This window comes from Exophiala mesophila (assembly GCF_000836275.1).
Source record: "Exophiala mesophila strain CBS 40295 unplaced genomic scaffold supercont1.5, whole genome shotgun sequence".
Taxonomy (NCBI): Eukaryota; Fungi; Ascomycota; class Eurotiomycetes; order Chaetothyriales; family Herpotrichiellaceae; genus Exophiala; species Exophiala mesophila.
The window spans coordinates 3348294-3365943 of NW_015622508.1; the positions used below are offsets into that span (position 1 = coordinate 3348294).

The 17650-nt window shown below is 51.5% G+C and overlaps 6 protein-coding genes across 7 annotated transcripts; 2 read left to right on the top strand and 4 right to left on the bottom strand.

Moving 5' to 3' along the window:
- Positions 1-58: 58 nt before the first annotated feature.
- PV10_07873 (uncharacterized protein) lies at positions 59-1316 on the top strand. The gene is made up of 2 exons (XM_016372829.1): positions 59-268; positions 344-1316. Exons 1-2 carry the CDS (start codon positions 134-136, stop codon positions 1022-1024), a joined length of 816 nt encoding a protein of 271 aa, XP_016222161.1. The 5' UTR covers positions 59-133; the 3' UTR covers positions 1025-1316.
- Positions 1317-1494: 178 nt separating this feature from the next.
- On the bottom strand, positions 1495-3324 carry PV10_07874 (uncharacterized protein; the record flags this gene model as incomplete). Its single annotated transcript, XM_016372830.1, has 1 exon — positions 1495-3324. The coding sequence occupies one exon, from the start codon at positions 3322-3324 to the stop codon at positions 1495-1497; it is 1830 nt and encodes a 609-aa protein (XP_016222162.1).
- Positions 3325-4353: 1029 nt separating this feature from the next.
- PV10_07875 (uncharacterized protein) lies at positions 4354-7315 on the top strand. Its single transcript, XM_016372831.1, has 2 exons — positions 4354-4623; positions 4698-7315. Exons 1-2 carry the CDS (start codon positions 4619-4621, stop codon positions 7105-7107), a joined length of 2415 nt encoding a protein of 804 aa, XP_016222163.1. The 5' UTR covers positions 4354-4618; the 3' UTR covers positions 7108-7315.
- Positions 7011-10198, bottom strand: PV10_07876 (uncharacterized protein). Its single transcript, XM_016372832.1, has 2 exons — positions 9385-10198; positions 7011-9335 (listed from the first exon to the last, which is right to left on the bottom strand). The coding sequence occupies exons 1-2, from the start codon at positions 10105-10107 to the stop codon at positions 7404-7406; spliced, it is 2655 nt and encodes an 884-aa protein (XP_016222164.1). The 5' UTR covers positions 10108-10198; the 3' UTR covers positions 7011-7403.
- A 202-nt stretch (positions 10199-10400) lies between these two features.
- On the bottom strand, positions 10401-11955 carry PV10_07877 (uncharacterized protein). The gene is made up of 3 exons (XM_016372833.1): positions 11728-11955; positions 11514-11667; positions 10401-11455 (listed from the first exon to the last, which is right to left on the bottom strand). Exons 1-3 carry the CDS (start codon positions 11814-11816, stop codon positions 10445-10447), a joined length of 1254 nt encoding a protein of 417 aa, XP_016222165.1. The 5' UTR covers positions 11817-11955; the 3' UTR covers positions 10401-10444.
- A 314-nt stretch (positions 11956-12269) lies between these two features.
- Positions 12270-17462, bottom strand: PV10_07878. 2 transcript variants are annotated; one of them, XM_016372834.1, is made up of 6 exons: positions 17144-17462; positions 16950-17084; positions 14553-16883; positions 13895-14324; positions 13130-13845; positions 12270-13071 (listed from the first exon to the last, which is right to left on the bottom strand). In XM_016372834.1, the coding sequence occupies exons 1-6, from the start codon at positions 17153-17155 to the stop codon at positions 12532-12534; spliced, it is 4164 nt and encodes a 1387-aa protein (XP_016222166.1). In that variant the 5' UTR covers positions 17156-17462; the 3' UTR covers positions 12270-12531. The 2 variants fall into 2 exon arrangements, with proteins under 2 accessions (XP_016222166.1, XP_016222167.1); XM_016372835.1 differs by having other exon boundaries at positions 16950-17462.
- Positions 17463-17650: the final 188 nt, after the last annotated feature.

The following is a 17650-nucleotide window of genomic DNA, read 5'->3' on the forward strand; positions in this document are numbered from 1 at the left end:
GCTACAGGAAGCTCCCTGGGTAATTCCACATGATTAATGTAGACGGCACATCTACACCATCAATTCCATGTTTTGAGCAGTCACTCCAGGACCACGGACAGGAGGCAAGTTTCTTCAACGCCCATCTTCCACCATGGCCTCCAAGCTTGTGCCTCAGTTGATGCGCACAGCGACACGCGCTGCGTCCAAGACCCCCAGAAGCCGCCCATCTTTCCATCCTCGACAATTCTCTTCAACACCCACAACCTACAGCGAAACCCTCTCGGTGGTATGTTGCAAAGACCCTTCAATATCAATTACAGCACCTTGCTAGTGTATCCGCTAACTCTGGTATTCATCTCAGCATCGCAACACTCCCAACAACAATCCCAGTATCCCTTTCAAATTCAATGAAACGAACCTCCGCATCATCGATGAAATCCTCAAACGATACCCACCACAATATAAGAAAGCCGCAGTGATGCCACTACTGGACCTCGGCCAACGTCAACATGGCTTTACCTCTATTAGTGTCATGAACGAAGTTGCACGCATGCTCGAGATGCCACCCATGCGAGTGTACGAAGTGGCCACCTTCTATACCATGTACAATCGAACACCTGTGGGCAAGTACTTTGTGCAGGTCTGCACCACGACCCCGTGCATGCTGGGTGGGTGTGGAAGCGACAAGATCATCAAGGCGTGCGAGGATTTCCTCGGCATCCACTCTGGCCATACCACCGAGGATAATCTATTTTCCCTACTCGAGGTTGAATGTCTCGGTGCATGCGTCAATGCACCTATGGTGCAAATCAATGATGATTATTATGAGGACTTGACTCCTGAGACCACAGTCAAGTTGCTGCAGGCTCTCAAAGACAGCGCCACCGTTGCCGGTTATGACGTGAGCAAGGTTCCCCGGGCCGGACCACAAACATATGAAGGCCATCAGAGGGCGACGTGTGAGCCTAGGACTGGACTTACCAGCCTTGTGGGTGAACCCTACCATATCAAAGATGTTTTCAGGGCGGATGGAGAATTGTGAACCCGCAGCGCTGGACCAGAAACGGGGAAATGGAGTTGCATCGGGAGCGAAACTGTATATATTATTACACAGGCCGAGCGAGCGGCCCAACCATGGATTGGCGCTCTCACGATGAAAGACAAAGAGATCAAGTTTGAATCAAGACTTGTTATGGGATAATGCCTAGATTGGAATTGTCTCATAGCCCGTATACACTAGCCGCAGCCCATGCGAAGAGTTTTGCCGGTTGCCCTTGTTGTCCATGATTTGCATTTTCCATGCCTCCTCCACGGAGAGACGTTTTCCATACTTTGTTCTGCCATCATCGAAGCAGCCCACTGCGAAAACCGCAAATTGATTGTGGCTTCGCTACACCAACTCGACGCGCGGGTTGTCAAATGAACTTTGGGCAGCTAAATTTACCCTGAGGCATCGTTCGCGCATCCGCATCTGACCCATGATCAAACCATGATTTGATCGCGGGTAATGCATCATGACTGCTTGACAATGCTGCCAGAAAATGACGCAGATGAGCTAGAAGCCCAAGTCGTCGGAGAAAGAGTAGACTCAGGAGGGATGGCAACGCTCCCATTGATGGTCCACTCACAATTCGTCGCTTTCCCCTTGACATATGACAAGGCCTCTGGGTTGACATGACATAATGTGAGGAAGCCAGTATTAGTATTATTTCCCAGTCCCGTGTGAAATCCTAAATCATCCTCTGACAAGTCATCATCGGGAAGCCATGTTTGCAGCCCCGTTTGATCGTGCAACTGCAGGGGTGTTTCGTTGTATACCGGTTCATTAAGGCTTGGAGGCTGCTCTTTTGCTTTGATCATGTCAAGTGAAGGAGGCGATGGAGGCAAGATGGGGTTTCCCGCCACTGAGGATACCTCAGAAAAGATTGTAGTGTTGAGTCCCCAAAAGAATTCTACACCATTCTCGAACCTATTGTAGACCATGGTCCAGGAGAGGTCACCTTCCCACTCTTCTGCGTTGACAACAGCGCCCACGTCGTTCTCGTAGGGTTTGATTGCAACTCTTTCGAGGGGACAATCACGAGAGCCCTGTTTCACAACAAACTTTTCGACTTTCGTTTTGAGTCTCTCGGGGCTCACCCTGTCTTTGATGACAAACCAGTGCTGACGTCCACCATTACTGAACCATCCATCAAAGGTGGCTGATGATAGTTGGAGCATTCTCCGCATTGATTTGATGATCTCGACCCAGCAGCCATGTCGTTCGTGGACTACAAGCAAGGCCATATCCGACAAATGCACATGACGCAGAGTGGAAGAATGGATGCTAAGAAAATGAATCAGATCTTCTTCCTGGCTGATGCAGCCGTCGAGAGCTAGGTATTCCAGGTTGGGAAGTGTTGGTTTGAAGGCCCGGGACCCCGCGCGTGTCTTGAAAATGTCGCCAAGTTGTGAAGGCATGTCATCCTGTGCCAAGTATGCATTTGTGGAAGGATCATTTCCCAGACTGAGGGAGAGTGATTTGAGTCGGGTAGCGGCGCTCAGCATGAATTGAATTGCCGAGAGGGAACGGTCAGAGCCTCTGGGACAGAAGGATAGTTCCAAAATGGAGAGATTGGCCACGACGTCTTCATAGATGCTGAGCAGATAACTCGTAGAGGCCTTTTCACCACGGTGCATGGCAAAAGTCTGATTGAGATCAGCTGTGGTACTTCTGACGATCTTTAAAGGGCAACCCGTGGTGAAGACTGCCATCAGCATTGACCTTGTGTATGATCTACCGGCCAATATGCCCATGTTGTCAAAGTTGACGTTGCAGGGGTTAATATTAACCATTGTGCACATCTTGTCGTAGAAATGTGGAATTGATACTGGGTCAATAATCGCGCCAAAGCGATCACATTCTCGAATGATAATTTCGTTGAGGTGGGGGAACATGCGAATTACCTTTGAGAGCCAGGCGATCTCTATGCTGGTGTCTTCGTTGGTGGTAAAGCAGCTGTTAGTGGCTCTGTCGAAGACTGATTCAACAAGAGCAGCATCATCTTTGGGCTGCTCTATACTCGAGTCAGCCCTGTAGTTTCTGATGACTTCAAAAAATGTGGGAAAGCGAGCATCATAGCTAAGTGTGATGACATGTTGAAGGAATGTGGATGATTTGACAGTGTCGATGAAGGCTTTGATGCACCAGGAATTGGGGACAAGCACGACATGGCGCCACAGCAGGGGTTCGGCTATCTGAGCCATGGTCTTGGATGCCAGGCGCATTGATTTGAGGGTTTTTCCGGGACATGATTGAGCAATCCAGTAGATGATCTCAAGTGGGAGTTGGCGAGGTGGCATCGTCGACGCGGGGGAATCAAGAGGAGAGGGCATATCGAAGAGGCGAGATGAATGAAAGTTGACAGGAAAACGCAAAGAGAACACTAGAGAACACTCTCGAATGATAGAGCGATCCAGCAGAAGATTACTCTATCTGAGCCAGATGCGGCCGGTTTGGCCGATTTCGATGGGTGGGAAGTTCAGCCTTACATGGCTATCCTTGACAGGAGCGTGTCTGCCTAGAGTTGACTTGAATGGCTCAGAGGGTGGGGGAAAGGTGATCGCATAAGGGATTTTGGGATTTTGGCAAGTCGAGTTGTGATCTAGAGAAGAAGAGGGGGACTTGTGGTGCTTGGAGTGTTGATTTGGAAACTTGGTGGACCTCAGGATATCGATGAGGTCGGGGTCTGGCTAATTCGAAATCGACGGTCAGGTAGGTAGTCATCATAGTTGCCCACAGAGACTGGATGTCACGTGAGATTTTCTTTGTCCCACCAGGCAACGACTTGCAACACTTACTCGACGAAAAGGCCATGAGGATGGTCATGGGTGGTGAACTACGACTCCCAGCTCGTTCTCCGTGATCTTTACGGACTACGCCCTGTGTACCGTGAGTTTGACAACCAAGCTCAAACAAGTGTGGTAGGAAAGGGGCGAGGATTCAGAGGATTCATGATGGGATGATGTCAGTGGTAGTCATAACTCATAGCTCACTCGATCTGGAATACACACGATTTCTTTGCGCTGATCTCGCCGGGTATTTTGATAGTGGCATCAGTTGTAACAATTCAGTAGACAAAAGATGCAAACGCAAAAGACGTTGGTTTCCAGCCTCTGAAGTGGCACGTGAAGCGGCACGTGAAGCAGTCTAGAACTCCTGTGCTCCACCCTATCTCCACCCCTCAATGTCTAACCCTTTTTGGACTAGATCTATGGAGCAGGCCTGGACGGCAGCTGCACGTTCTTCAACGTCGTCTTTGATTGGAGAGACAAGACGAGGAAGCCATCAAAGTATAACTCCCGTATGCGTCGTTTGGAGTTGCTTTGATCAAGTACCAGCATGGAAGATAACCACAGCGACCAACGAGCTCCAGGTTCCTTGTGTTCAGGAACAGCTCAAAGATTTTCATCCTTTTCACTCTTGTAAAATTAATAAACTCATTCTACTGTCCAAACCTTGCAGTCACTCTTGCTTCATTGCATTCTCCTACTTCAATCCGCATCTCCTGCGCCTCTCTGAGCTCTCTCTACCCTCATCCTGGACCGGCATTGACGATATCTTCATGTGCTGAGTCAACCCCCGGTCTTTGACAGCATGAAGTATGTGAACCCCATCCTGACCGTCCGCTGCGAGTTTCCCGGGACATCCAAGCTAACTCTTTTATCACCTGCAGGTTCGGCCAACAGCTGCGCCAGTCCCTCATTAAAGACTACTACTGGCACTATATCTCCTACGACGAGCTAAAAGATGCCTTGAAAAAACCACACATCTCTGGCAAGAGCGGCGACCGGGAGCCTTGGAATGACGACGACGAAGCCTCCTTCATTCGACAACTCGAGGCCGAACTCGACAAGGTCTTCACCTTCCAAAAGCTCAAGAGCCAGGAGATAGTGTCTCGCATCAAGGCCGCCGAAGCCGAGGTCAAACAAGTGGTTGAAAGGCAAGAACAGCTCAATAGTTCAGACCCCGAGAGCGATGAAGACCTCGAAGGCGACTTTGAGCTTCTCGAAGCCGACCTTAGCGATATCATCGCCGACGTTCACGACCTGGCAAAATACACCCAACTGAATTACACCGGCTTCCAAAAGATCATCAAGAAGCATGACAAACAGACCAACATGTACCTTCGCCCCTCCTTTGCAACCAGACTCAAAGCAAAACCTTTCTTTCAAGATAACTACGATGCCTTCATTGTCACTCTCTCCAAACTCTACGACCTCGTCCGTACAAGAGGCAATCCCGTCAAAGGTGACAGTGCCGCCGGTGGTGGTCAGCAGAATTTTGTCCGTCAGACCACAAAGTATTGGGTTCATGCCGACAACATCACCGAATTGAAACTCATCGTCCTCAAGCACTTGCCTGTCTTGGTATTCAATCCCAACAAAGAATTTGAGGAGAGGGACTCTGCCATCTCCTCAATCTACTACGACAACACCGACACCTGGGAGCTGTACGAAGGCCGTCTGAAGAAGACTGAAGGCGCCGAAGCCATCCGTCTGCGTTGGTATGGCGGCATGGAGAACGAAACCATTTTTGTCGAGAGGAAAACACATCGTGAGGACTGGACTGGCGAAAAGTCTGTCAAAGCCAGATTTACTCTCAAGGAGAAAAATGTCAATGCCTTCATGCGAGGCGAATTCACGGTCGAGGATGCCTTTGCTAAAATGCGCAAGGAGGGCAAAAAGAGTCTAAAAGAGATTCAAGACCTAGAGCAGTTGGCTCGCGAGATTCAATATCGAGTCATCACTCGAAAACTCGTGCCTGTGACAAGATCATTCTATCACAGAACTGCTTTTCAACTTCCCGGTGACGCTCGCGTGCGTATCTCATTGGATACTGAGTTGACCATGACCCGAGAGGACAATCTAGATGGGAGGCAAAGGTCTGGCAATAACTGGAGACGCATGGACATTGGTATTGACTGGCCTTTCTCCCAATTACCTCCAGAAGATGTCGAACGTTTTCCTTACGCAGTCCTCGAAGTCAAGCTACAAACACAGGCGGGGCAAGAACCTCCCCAATGGGTCCGAGATCTGACGTCCAGCCACCTGGTCGAAGCCGTTCCCAAGTTCTCCAAATTCATCCACGGTACCGCCACCATGTTCCCCAACAGAATCAATCTACTGCCATTCTGGATGCCGCAGATGGACGTCGATATCCGAAAACCCATCACCCACCAATTTGGCATCGAGAGACCTGCCAACACCGCCAGCTACTCCACCAGTGATGTGGACGACTCCGACGACGAAGATTTCGAGGACGGAGAAGTCACCGGCGCCACCACGCCGTACGCCAATGGCTCCAATGAAGGCGACGATGAAGCAACCAGACGTCTCAAGGCTGCCAGAAGGGCCTTGGACGAGCATAGCAGAGCCCAGGAAGAGGACGAAGCACGAGGTCTCCAACCTGCACCAGGAAACTCACTGGATGAAGAAGAACGCGTGTCAGCATTGCCAGTAGGTCCTCAAGAGTACCTCTATGACTCGGAAGAGGAGGAGGACGGAGACCGTGCTGAGAGCCGGCTTGAAGAAGCTCGCCGATCGGGATCTTGGAAATTCTATCCTCTTGTTCTGCAACACCACGTCCGACTGGCCGGCAATACAATGTTCAGTGCGTTGAGCAAACTTCCAACCACCACGCCTCTCCCTCAGAATGGAGGGATTGGTGGCGTCAATCCTCTGAACGGTCAAGTCTCGACAGTCAAACGATTCAAGGCGCCAAAGGGGAAACGGATCCATGTGCCGGTGCGAGTCGAGCCAAAGGTCTACTTCGCGGCAGAGCGGACTTTTCTCTCGTGGCTCGAGTTTAGCATCATTATTGGATCGATTGCGGCCACACTGCTCAATTTTGGCGACAATGTCAGCCTGATATCGGCGTGGGGATTCACCATTGTGGCATGTGCAGCATTGATCTATAGTGTAGCAATCTATTGGCTGCGGGTGCAAATGATTCGGAAAAGAAGGGCGACCGTCGGTCGGTACTACGACAAGTACGGCACGACTGCTCTGTGTATGGGCTTGTTTGCAGCCACGGCGGTGTCTTTTGCGTTTCGTATTCGGGAGGATGGCTGGTTTGAAAAGTGACGGTGACAGTCCGCGCAGTATGAATTGAGAGTCTTTGTTCCGACGGGCAGGATTAGTGTAAATAGAAATACCCGCCAGCACGGGTGAAGGATCAGTCTCTGACCACCGCTGCCCCAACATGATGTATTTTCTGCAGAAAAACCATCGAGGATGAGCAAGACTTAATTAGAGATGGTTTGAATGGCAGTGTGTGTGGATCAAACGATGCAATGTCCCCAAGGACACCGAAACAGTGGTTATATGAAGCCGTTGGCTATTGCCCGTGAGCCAACATACAAGGACAATGATCATGTCAACTAATCATCTACGATATCGTCTTCTTCAAGATACAACGTCTCAATCGCCGGAGTTGGTGCCGTCGTCGTCTGGGCGCTGTTCGACCCTAATCCCTTTTTCGGGAGGCCAGCAGTCTGGAATCGGCTCTTAGACAACAATGGATATGGTGGTGGAGGCATTGTTAAGGATGCAACTCCAGTGGCATTCGAACCTGCGTCCACACGATCGTCGTGAAACGATGCGTCCACCTCGCCCTCTGCCTCGAGATCAACGTCGCCGTCCAGGTCGGCGAGCGAGGGGTTGAAAGCACTGGGTCTGAACTTTGTGATTCGGTCCAAGGTCCTGGTATCCTGTGCACGGGCGGAGAGGACGCGCTGAGCAAATGGAAGGATCTCCATAATCATTGTATCTCTGCTGCGGCGGAGTTGATACGTCAAAGGCGGCTCCTCTTCATCAGATCGACCATCTCCCACGTCCATATGCACGGGAGTCACACCATTCCCAATCCCGCGAGATCGCCATGTTGCAACCCCTTGATCTGCAGCCGCTGATAAAGTGTTGTTGCTGCCGGAGGAATGGTTTGCGCCAACATCATGCGAGAGCATGGCCACAATACTGTCTGTTTCCTCGATGGTTTTCCACAAGCGAAGACTCTGTGGGTAGAACATCTTGAAGTTGTCGCCTCGCTTGCCGCCCGGTACACTTGCACGGTTGACCGGATTAGGGAGATTGAACAAAACACCTCTTGTCGCGACTTGAAAACTAATTTCATCCTGGCGCAGGGTGTCAGAACTACCGGCCTGAAGACTGGCCTGGATTATGGACGCATTGGGGTTGTTGATGGCACGGCGGGAGGGCCGACTGTCCGGATTGAGGACATCGGAAGCAGAAAGTATCTCGGAACAGCCGTCAAATGATTGATCGAACAAGTCGCCGTTACATGAGAGAATGTAGTTTTCGTGGATGGCCGAGATGAACGTTTGTATGTCAGTCCCTGTTTCGTTGAGCAGGGCATCAAAGTCAACAAGGGACGCTTTGGGCGTATAAAGATGTAGGAGATGGTCCGGAGGCTTCGGTGGAGGCTCTGCACGGGTGTCTTGCACTCTCGGGTCTTCTCGCTTGTTGTAAACGATTTTGCCAACAGCATGAAACATGTCAAGGGTAGTCTCTCTTTGACTGATCAACTGCAGAGAATTCTTCTCCATCTCTGTGAGCGGTAGAGCATCTTTGGATGATTTCTTGGCCTTTACACCGGCCACCCTGCCTGACCATTCAGAACCGTCTTCATTCCTCAAACAGAGAAACTCGAGGGAGTTGACAGCACTTCTTACGTCACCCATCTCGGCAATTTGTTGAATGACGGCCGGACCAGGGATGCGTCGTCTCTTGGAATCCCGAGCTTCCTTCTTGATGACAAGGTCCAGCGCCTTTGAGACGAACGTGGTCGCCACGGGGTTGAACTCAATGGTGGTGACATAGGGGTGGTTGAGAATCTCAGGCCCTAGAAGTCGGTGGGCGGTGAAGCTATCTGAGAGCGCAGTAGATGAGGAAAGGAGAGTTTCCGATATGATCATAACAACAGGAGGTTCGTTCACCGGTGGTTGAGGGGAGAATCCAGGGCCAGGGCCCGCTCTTCCTCGAGCCAGATACTGTTGCACAACAGACCGGAAAGACTGTAAAGTCGTGTTTGAGGTTGGAAATTCTTCAACGACGAGGATGCGGCCATGGACGTCTGAGGCGGAGGATGAGTGCTCTTTGGCGAGAACAAGACTTTCAAATTGACCGCCCCGGTTGAGAAACTCGCCGAATTGGACGGCGATTGAGTTCATCCGGCCGCCTTCATTGGTTCCAGGATTCTGCCAAAAGACAAGCTGCAAGCCCATAGATTTGGCCAGTAAAGCGACGGTTGTTGTTTTACCACTTCCAGCTGGGCCCTTGAGTACAAGAATCTTCTAAGAGGTGTGAGTACGGCGAAAATGGATGAGATGATTGGAGGCATACCTGAGGATTACGCCCACTGATTTTGCCTTGGAGCCAGCCTTGAACGTCTGAAACTTTTTTCTTATGTACAACCAACTCGTCCAGGCTTTGAGGCCCATATCGGTCAGCCCAGGGGCGATGGGTCTGCGAAAGCATGGCGTCCTCATCTTCGACCTTTACCTTGACATGATTTGACACATTCTGGTTTACGAATCTCTGGCTCGAGGGCGCAGAGCTAAGCCCATTTTTGAGACTAGCGACAGAAGACACTGGGGGCTTTGGTCGCTCCAGAGAGGTGGCAGCTTTGTTTGTCCGACTTCCCAGCTCTTGGAGGGTCTCATCAGATAGATCGTCGTCCTCGATGATGTCGTCGCCCAGTTCGCCGTTTTCAGAGACCAAGTCTGGGGTAAGCGACTTCTTCCTCCAGCGTTCTTCTTCTGTAACTTTTGAGAAGAAACTGTGCAGGGACTTTGACTTTTCCGGCGATTTGGGTGACTTGGCACTATTCTTTCTCGATTTATCGGGGGAGGACTTGGGAGAGGGTTTTGGTGGTTGCCGTTTCGCAACTGGTTTGGTCTTTGCTGGTTTCGTGGGCGATGGGTTGGATGAGGTCTTGCCATCCCGGGTGATCTCGCGCTGTGTCGAACTTCTAAACGCTCGAGTCGCAGGTGGGACATAGTCTTGATTGTCATCGGAGTTGGTGAGGGTCGAGCGGCGCTGCCGTTTGGCAGGTCGAGAAGCCATTGGCGGGCATAGTGGATGTACCAACAGCTTGTTTCATGGATCGACCGTCATTCACCGGGCCCTCAGGTGGTTAGAACCGGGGATTCACAAAGGTCAGTGGGTGTCGATGAAGGGTTGAGGTTGCAGATTATTGCACTTGCACGGACAGTTGGCCTAGAATGACGCGTGTTCACGTGACATGAGCAGCCCCCTCACGGCCCTCGCCTTGGACGCAATTTGACACTCAGCACGACGTGTGTTTGGAGGGGGAAAGAGAGACCAAAGATTGTTTGAAGGATCATGGAGAAGGAAATTCATGTGTGAAGAACATTGCAAGTCAACTATGAAAATACATGAACTATCCACCACGATTGAAAAGATGGTCAACCAAGTTTACCCAAAATCCCTGGTCGTACAAATTGTCCACTTCTTTTATGCTCTCGACCTTTTCCCACCTCTCATCGACTTCGTCGCAGGGGTCTCCATCATCTGGCGCTTGACTGCCCGGAGTCTTGTGTTTAGGTTGAGTGCCATCTCTGGTCCTGACCATCCACCAACGGGCGGTGAGATGGGCTGGCCAGCGACCCTCTGTTTGAGAGGGCTCGACATCCTCAGGTAGTCTGGGATAGGTCTCCCGTAGTCGGACAATCTCGGCCCTCCAGACTAAATCGTCTTCGACGTCTTCTTTCCACTCAGCCCACTTAGCACTCTCGTTGGTAGTCATGCCTGCCCAAACGAGGTAGAGGTGATAGACGAGAAAGGCGGTGGCGAGGGGGAAGGACATGGCGGAGAGCAACATGACAGCACCGATTTTCCACTCGACGCCGATAGCCCAGCCCCAGCACTGTAGCCACTGGTGCCAGGTTAAGGCGGTGCTCCACCTCTTGGCCGTCAAACTGCCTCTCGTCAGGGCTGGGGGAACGAACTTTGCTTGCAGTCTCGCATCAAGGATTGAGTGACCCTTGAGAGCGCCATAAGCGATCAGGGCAGCAGTACTGGCAATAAGCAGGTTGAACCAGAGGTAGTTGTTGCGGCCTACGCAGTTGTTGATCCAGATACAGTGGTGGTCCTGTCTCTGAACACAGGCCTTGCAAAGAGAACAGTGTTTGGAGCGGGCGGGCTTGGCGAAGTGGCAGGTACTACAGAAGTAGCCTGGATGGAAGAGACAATAATCATAGGGGTAGGCGCGGATGGCAGATTGATGGTTCTTGTCCGTAATGTTGGAGGAGGTTGTACTTGAAAGGTAAAGAAACAGATATGGGGCGACCACTAGGAAGGGGACAGGGAGTTTCTCCACTGGGGAGAATCGGCTCCAGGCGGAGGGGATGAACAGGATTTCTCCAGCAACTTGAAGGAGGACGAAGAAAACCTAGATGGTAGAAGTGTGAGGAAAGGCGGGGTGAAAGGTGCTGAGATTGACAGCTTACCAGCACGATAGGGTGAGCCTCGTTGAAGAGATAGTTGGCTAGGCTAGATAGACTGTTGGTGAGTCTCCGACCGGTGAGTTTCTCATCGATGATTCCCAGGCCAGCAGGGATGTAGATCCATAGTAAGGAATGTAAGAAATGAACTGGGGTTCGTCTTTGATGTGTGTCAGTGGTTTTTCGCCCGGAAAGATGGGAGCGACGGAGCGACCCTTACCTGAAAATGGGCAGTCGTCCAAATAAGGCGACAAAGACGATAAATGAGATGGTCAGAATGACGAGGGCGATGGTCCGAACGATTCCCATGGCCGATGAGGGGGGTGTGGGAGATCAGGAACGAAACATGATGTTAATGAAGAATGGAGGCCAGAAGGCTGACAAGGCCAAATATATTTCAACGAATATAAAACACGTGGTGAAGAGGATGGGATGCACCTTCCGCGCCCCTCGGCCCAGGTTAGGGACTAAGTACTGACCAACTTGGCAAGAACATTGGTGGTCAGTCAACAACAACGGTGCCTGCCTCTTCTCTTACCTTGTGATGAATATTAAATTAGGCAACAACGGCCACAACGGCCACAACGGCAACTACAACTGCAGTCAGTCTCCCATCATCCACCATCCATCATCACCACCGCAGTCACTTCTTCTTGCTTGCTTCATTCTCTCAATCTTCAAATCTCATCATCTCCCTCTCACATCTGCTTACGATTCAACCTCTGGCCACGAATCACACACATACTGACCTTGGAACTTTGACATTTCACGACCCAACATTGTTGTATTCAACACAATTCGAAATCACGGCAGACCAATCGTCTGCCACATAATCCTCGTTGTATCCCATACAAGATGATGACAATTCATACAGAAACCAAGCCCTGCTACAGTCCTGCCTTGTCCCAAAACCAAAAACGCCTTCCGTTGCCCCATAATCCGATATCAACACCCTGACACCCGAATGTCATTGCGTCTTGCTCATATCACATGCTCCGCCCACTACCCTCAGCCTCGACTCCTTCTATCCGACCATACTCTTGGTCTTTCGATGTCGTTCTTCCATTGCAACTCGGTTCTTGCTCGGACTATGCTGAGTGAGCCCACTGCTGGTATGATAGGTTTCCGTGCGCTGGTGTCCCTTTGCTCGGGGTCCCTGCGTCATTTCTCCTTGCAATTTCTTCTCCCGCTTGAGAACCATGTCGATCCATCCGCGGTTTGGAGCATTCGACGCCTGAACCCCCTTGCCAACCACTTGTGACAGAGCTTGCATCCACTGGTCCTTGTCCGCGGTCGCATCCGCATAAAAGTCAATCACTTCTCCGTTCGCGAACCGGATGCGGAATCCTTCCTCCACAAACATGTACCCTTCTTCTTCTTCCGCGAAACCACTCTTACGACGTCCCCCGCCTTTGGTCGAAGTTTCTCTCTGCATCAGCGCACTCTTGTCGTCGATCAAACGCGTCGCTTTGGCAATGTTGATCGTCGCCCTCGGCTGCAGCGTCGTCTCATGAAATGCCGTGAGTTTGGTGCCAGAGAGCTTGAAGAATCGTCGTCGCCAGTACTATTCACCTGTTAGCAGCCTGCTTGACTCGACCTTTCGCCATCCACGTCTTCCTTACCGGACAATCGCCTCCCTGTTGACTTAGATATCCCTCGAAAGGCTGGATGTTGGCTTGCTGTTGCACACGCTGCTCCGCTTCCCGAAGTGCCCGGATCGCCCCATTCATGCTTTTGGGCATGTCTTCGTCCTTGGCCCCCTTGGGTTTGGGCACGTACAGCAGCTGCACTTCCAGCTTGCCAATCTCGTACGGAGGACGTCGTTGCAATTGCGTCACCCCTTTCTTGCTTCGTGAACTGCCCACGACCACTTCTTCCAATGCCCATTCGTTGAAACACGTAATGTCTACCGTGTATGGCCGTCCATACGCTTCTTTCTCATGCTCGCTGAGGGTCACGTATGCCCGAGCAAACGACCCATCCTTGGCTACCAATCCTTGCACCAGTTCATACGCTGAAGGTGGTGTCACCGGCCGTCTCGTTGCTTGTGCTTCTTGCTGAGCACGGAGCTCCATTTCCTTCTTCTTCTTAGGAGAGCCAAAAAGACGTCCAAACGCGCCTGGTTTCTTGGGCGAGTTTGGCGCTTTAGATGGCGACTGTGGTCGTTCCACTCTGGGTTCTTCCAGCTTCATTTGCAGCGTCAGTTGAAACTCCAGGTCATTCAAGACCACAAGTTCGAATTCCTGACCAATGGGTGCACTGCGGGCGAGGTCCAACCACGCTGTTGTGACGCAGTGGAGCCCATTGTCCAATGTTAGAGCAAAGTGTGTGCGTTCATCTGAATCTTGTCAGTCGTGGGCGAATGTCAAGTTTCTGGCTCAACTTACGTTGTGGGAATGGCATTTGTAGGTCTTTGACACCCACCACCTTGACAAACAGTCGCCCCCGCTCTGCTCCGTCTTCCCACTCATCTTCTTCACCGACCTCATCCTCTGCCACGGCATCGAGCGCCTCTTGAGCATTGCTGGCTTGCCCCGGCAACGGTGGCACTGGCCCTCCCACCGCCTTTCGATGGCCCACGGCCTTTTCACCACCAACACGGATGCTCTTGCGTCGAACTTTGCCGTTCCATGGCTCGGCCGTCCAGGTTGGTTGACTGGTCTTACGAGGTGATGGCGTCACTTGGTTCGCCTGGAGTGCCTGAGTGTCGTTCAGATCACCCTCTACTGCTGGCAAGCCGGGGGACCTGCTTTCCTCGTTGGACAACCGCTCGCTGGCCACAACGATCTTGGTGTTCTGCCGCATGAGATATCCTCGCTGTCGTTTGGGAGATCGATTAGCAAATGACTCGGGATACTGATGACTTTCTGCACAATTCAAATGTGGGTATGGGAATGATGTCTCGCGTCCTGTCGGTTTTGGAAGAACAGGGATGTTCTCCAATGGGCATACAGCGTTCGGCTCCTTGGGGTTAGGCACCTCACAGGATGGGAATCGACCGTTAAAGGGGTAATATAAACGTTGCAAAGAGAGTTCAAACTCTACCTTTTGTGCTTCGACCACCCGGTCAAAGGCTTGTTCCAGTCCCGGTCCGAGTCCGAGCCCGTCCTCTAAATCTCCTTGGGAAATCTCTAGTGGCACCAAACTGCTCACTCGCTTGCTGTCCGTCATCAAGGGTAGACGGAGAGTAGTCGTCTCTCCGGCGAGTCCCTCCTTCTTGGTTTCCTTCTCCATCGTGCCCAAATCGTCTGGAAACTCGGCTGACATGGGTGAGATAGGTGATCCTTCTTTGGGATTCACAATTACCGAGCCACTCTCGGATGGCGACATTGATCTGTCACTGTCGGTATCAAACCGCGACTGTTCCACCAGAGGAGCCCGGTCATGGCTTCTGCCAAAATCTGTGCCTGCTTGAGCCCTAAAGGTCTTGGGCTCAGCCACCGTATACGATTGTTGTTGAAATCTCTGCGTGGCGAGACTTTGCTGTCCTTTAGTCTGCACCTCGGGGCTGTACGAACGCTGAATGGTTTGACGAAGCGCTGCAAGGTCTGGCATCGGCTTCTCTTCATTCTGTGTCAGGAAAGGGCTGAGTCCAATGTCGAAACCAGTATCCTTGCCAAAATCATTGAACTCAGGCAGAGACACCCGGTCTCCAGTCGCGCTTTTGACTTTGGGCGTCTCTCGGATAGGGCTCTGAGCCTTGGGGGTGTTTTGTCCGTCATCATTGAGGTCTGGCAAAGGCAGTGGCGCTGTAGAGGCCTGCGAGTACTGTGATGTTAGGTCATCATCGAGGTTGCCACCTTGTTCAGACTCGGAGACGTCGCCACGGGCGTACAAATCAGGGATTGAGTAGAGGTCTTCTTCATATTCCTCCTGTTTGATGAACACTGGCTGATGACGCTCATCTGTTTGGTCTTCCGTGGATGGGATTGGCACATCAGGGTCATACACACTAGATGACTGTGCATGTGAAATTTCCGTCTCCGCGCTGCTCTCCCTGCTATCCTGATTTGCGTCGGCCCGAAGACCTTGCAAGACGGATTCCCGGGATAACTTCGGTGTGGTTGCTCGCGGAGTATAGATTTCAGGACCAGGTTCGCCATGATTGATGACCGAGCCTTCTACACTGGGTTCGCGAACTGGACTCGAATCCTTGGAGCCCAGTCGTCTCATTCGGCGTTCTCGCTCCTCTTCCTGGAGAGCCATCAATCGTAAACGATCCTCAGGCGACAGCGACGTGCTGTTTCCAATTTTGAGGATGTCAATCTTGGAAATAGCGGCAGCCATGGGCGGGGTTGGAAGAGATCGCTGTCCAATGCTCATACGTTCAAACGCACCAGACAGGAGGCTGTTACTTGATGGCTTGACTCCCGCGGGAAGCGGGGGAAGAGGACGAGTCTGGCCATTGGAGTCGACTGATCCAGCACTGGTCTGATGGGGTCGATAGGGAAATGCACCTGGTGTCGCGGTAGGCTCAGGGCTACCACAATCGTCATTGAAAACGTCATCTTCAGCGCGTGTCAATTCATTTTTGGCAGTGTCAGGACTCATGAACCGCCAGTCCTCGGGTAAGACCACTGGGGTCTTGTCGGTGTCTTCCAGTGAAGCGTCGAAACTGTCGTCATGATCTATGGATGAACCTCGCTCGAAGCTCATATCCTCATCCTCATCCTCCACAGACTCATAACTTCCCTCGCGGGATTCTGATCCGAGAGAAGATGGTGCTGGAGTGGTCATTTCGTACTCATTGACTTGAGGTGGGGCCTGATCGAAGGTCACACTCTTGTTATGGCGGTGTAGTCCACGACCTGGAGGCAGTTGCTTGTTTTTGACATCGTCGTCATCCTCCCAGATTCCTGTATCAGGGTTGAAGCCACTGCGACGGAAGTTGGAGCCTGTTTTCTTCGATAAAGACGATTTCACCGGGGAACTGTTGAGTCTGCTGGGAGAAAGAGGCGTGATTCCGTTGACGGTATTGCTGTCTGAATCATGCACATCTCTGAGTGGGGATTGCGCTGGTGGCTTGACCGCGACAGGTGCGATATTTTCTTTGCGTAATGTGTCCGAGGCTCGAATGTGAGATCTCGGTGAGTAGGGCTGCATTGTCTGTGGTCGACCGTCGAGGATTGTTGGTCTCGATGGATCGTAATTGTTCTTTTGCTCGATCTCGAACATGCTGCTGTTCTTTACTCTGGAAGCTCTCTTCAGGTTCTCAATCGAGGATCGCTTGTTGAGCGAGGATGGAGAGGGATCGAGGGTGCTCTCTCTGGCGGGAGAATTGGGATCCCTTCCCTGCCAGAAGAGGCGGGGCGAGGAGTTTGAGAATGGGGACGATGCCGCTGGAGATGTTTCGTTGATGAGCAGTTTGGATTGTGACTGCAGGTCATGTTAGCAATGGAGATAGCAGAGAAACGATGCAAACACGACGGCAACACAACCTACCTTTGACTGTGGGAAGCTAGGAGAGTTTCTACGAATAGCCATGGGGCTGAGCTCAGACAAAGGACGGTTGGTTACTCGGGGCAGCTTTGATGGTGAAGTGCCATTGCTGCCCTTCTGGATGCGAAGAGGTGGGACCTAAACGTGGCGATGATGATGAGCTTCCATTCAGTGTCAACACATGAGTGTGGACACACCTCTGAGGCCATTGTGGTGAAGGTATTGAACAATAGGATTATTGTTTATCAAGCTTAGACCACCGAGGTGGGTTGGCAAGGAAGGTGCACAGATGCAAAGGCGTCAGATGACTGATGCTTGGTTGAGCCTGGAACAGACAGACCAGCTGCGACGTGGAGAAAGGGTTGTAATAAGAGATGATGTGTAAAGACTGTCGAGAAAAGCAGAGATAACTCGAGCCTGCAACCACAATTGAGGCCAGGTCGTGAGACGGATGTCTGTGGTTGGCGACAGATATGAGAAAGATGATGATGGCGCAAGAGGATGGATTAAAAGGACAATTAAAAGGACGATATTGGATCAAGGTGTGTGTGCCCACCCCAAGGACTGAAGTCTGCATCGTGGTGAGTTGTTGGTGGGGAATCTGGCAAGGAGCAAAACATCCGATCCGTTGCCATAACAACAGCCAAGACCGAGCCAAGCACATGCCAAGGATTTGGGGATCGCGATAATACGCTAGTCTTGAT

Bases quoted from the DNA above. Each gene is read 5' to 3' on its own strand.
- PV10_07873 (XM_016372829.1), top strand. From the start codon at position 134: ATGGCCTCCAAGCTTGTGCCTCAGTTGATGCGCACAGCGACACGCGCT. The intron at 269-343 runs GTATGTTGCAAA...TATTCATCTCAG, and splicing joins ACAGCGAAACCCTCTCGGTG to CATCGCAACACTCCCAACAA.
- PV10_07876 (XM_016372832.1), bottom strand. From the start codon at position 10,107: ATGGCTTCTCGACCTGCCAAACGGCAGCGCCGCTCGACCCTCACCAAC. The intron at 9,336-9,384 runs GTATGCCTCCAA...CACACCTCTTAG, and splicing joins TCAGTGGGCGTAATCCTCAG to AAGATTCTTGTACTCAAGGG.
- PV10_07877 (XM_016372833.1), bottom strand. From the start codon at position 11,816: ATGGGAATCGTTCGGACCATCGCCCTCGTCATTCTGACCATCTCATTT. The intron at 11,668-11,727 runs GTAAGGGTCGCT...CACACATCAAAG, and splicing joins GGACGACTGCCCATTTTCAG to ACGAACCCCAGTTCATTTCT. The intron at 11,456-11,513 runs GTAAGCTGTCAA...TCTACCATCTAG, and splicing joins AGGCTCACCCTATCGTGCTG to GTTTTCTTCGTCCTCCTTCA.
- PV10_07878 (XM_016372834.1), bottom strand. The intron at 14,325-14,552 runs GTAGAGTTTGAA...CCCAAACGACAG, and splicing joins GGGTGGTCGAAGCACAAAAG to CGAGGATATCTCATGCGGCA. The intron at 13,846-13,894 runs GTAAGTTGAGCC...GACAAGATTCAG, and splicing joins ACAAATGCCATTCCCACAAC to ATGAACGCACACACTTTGCT.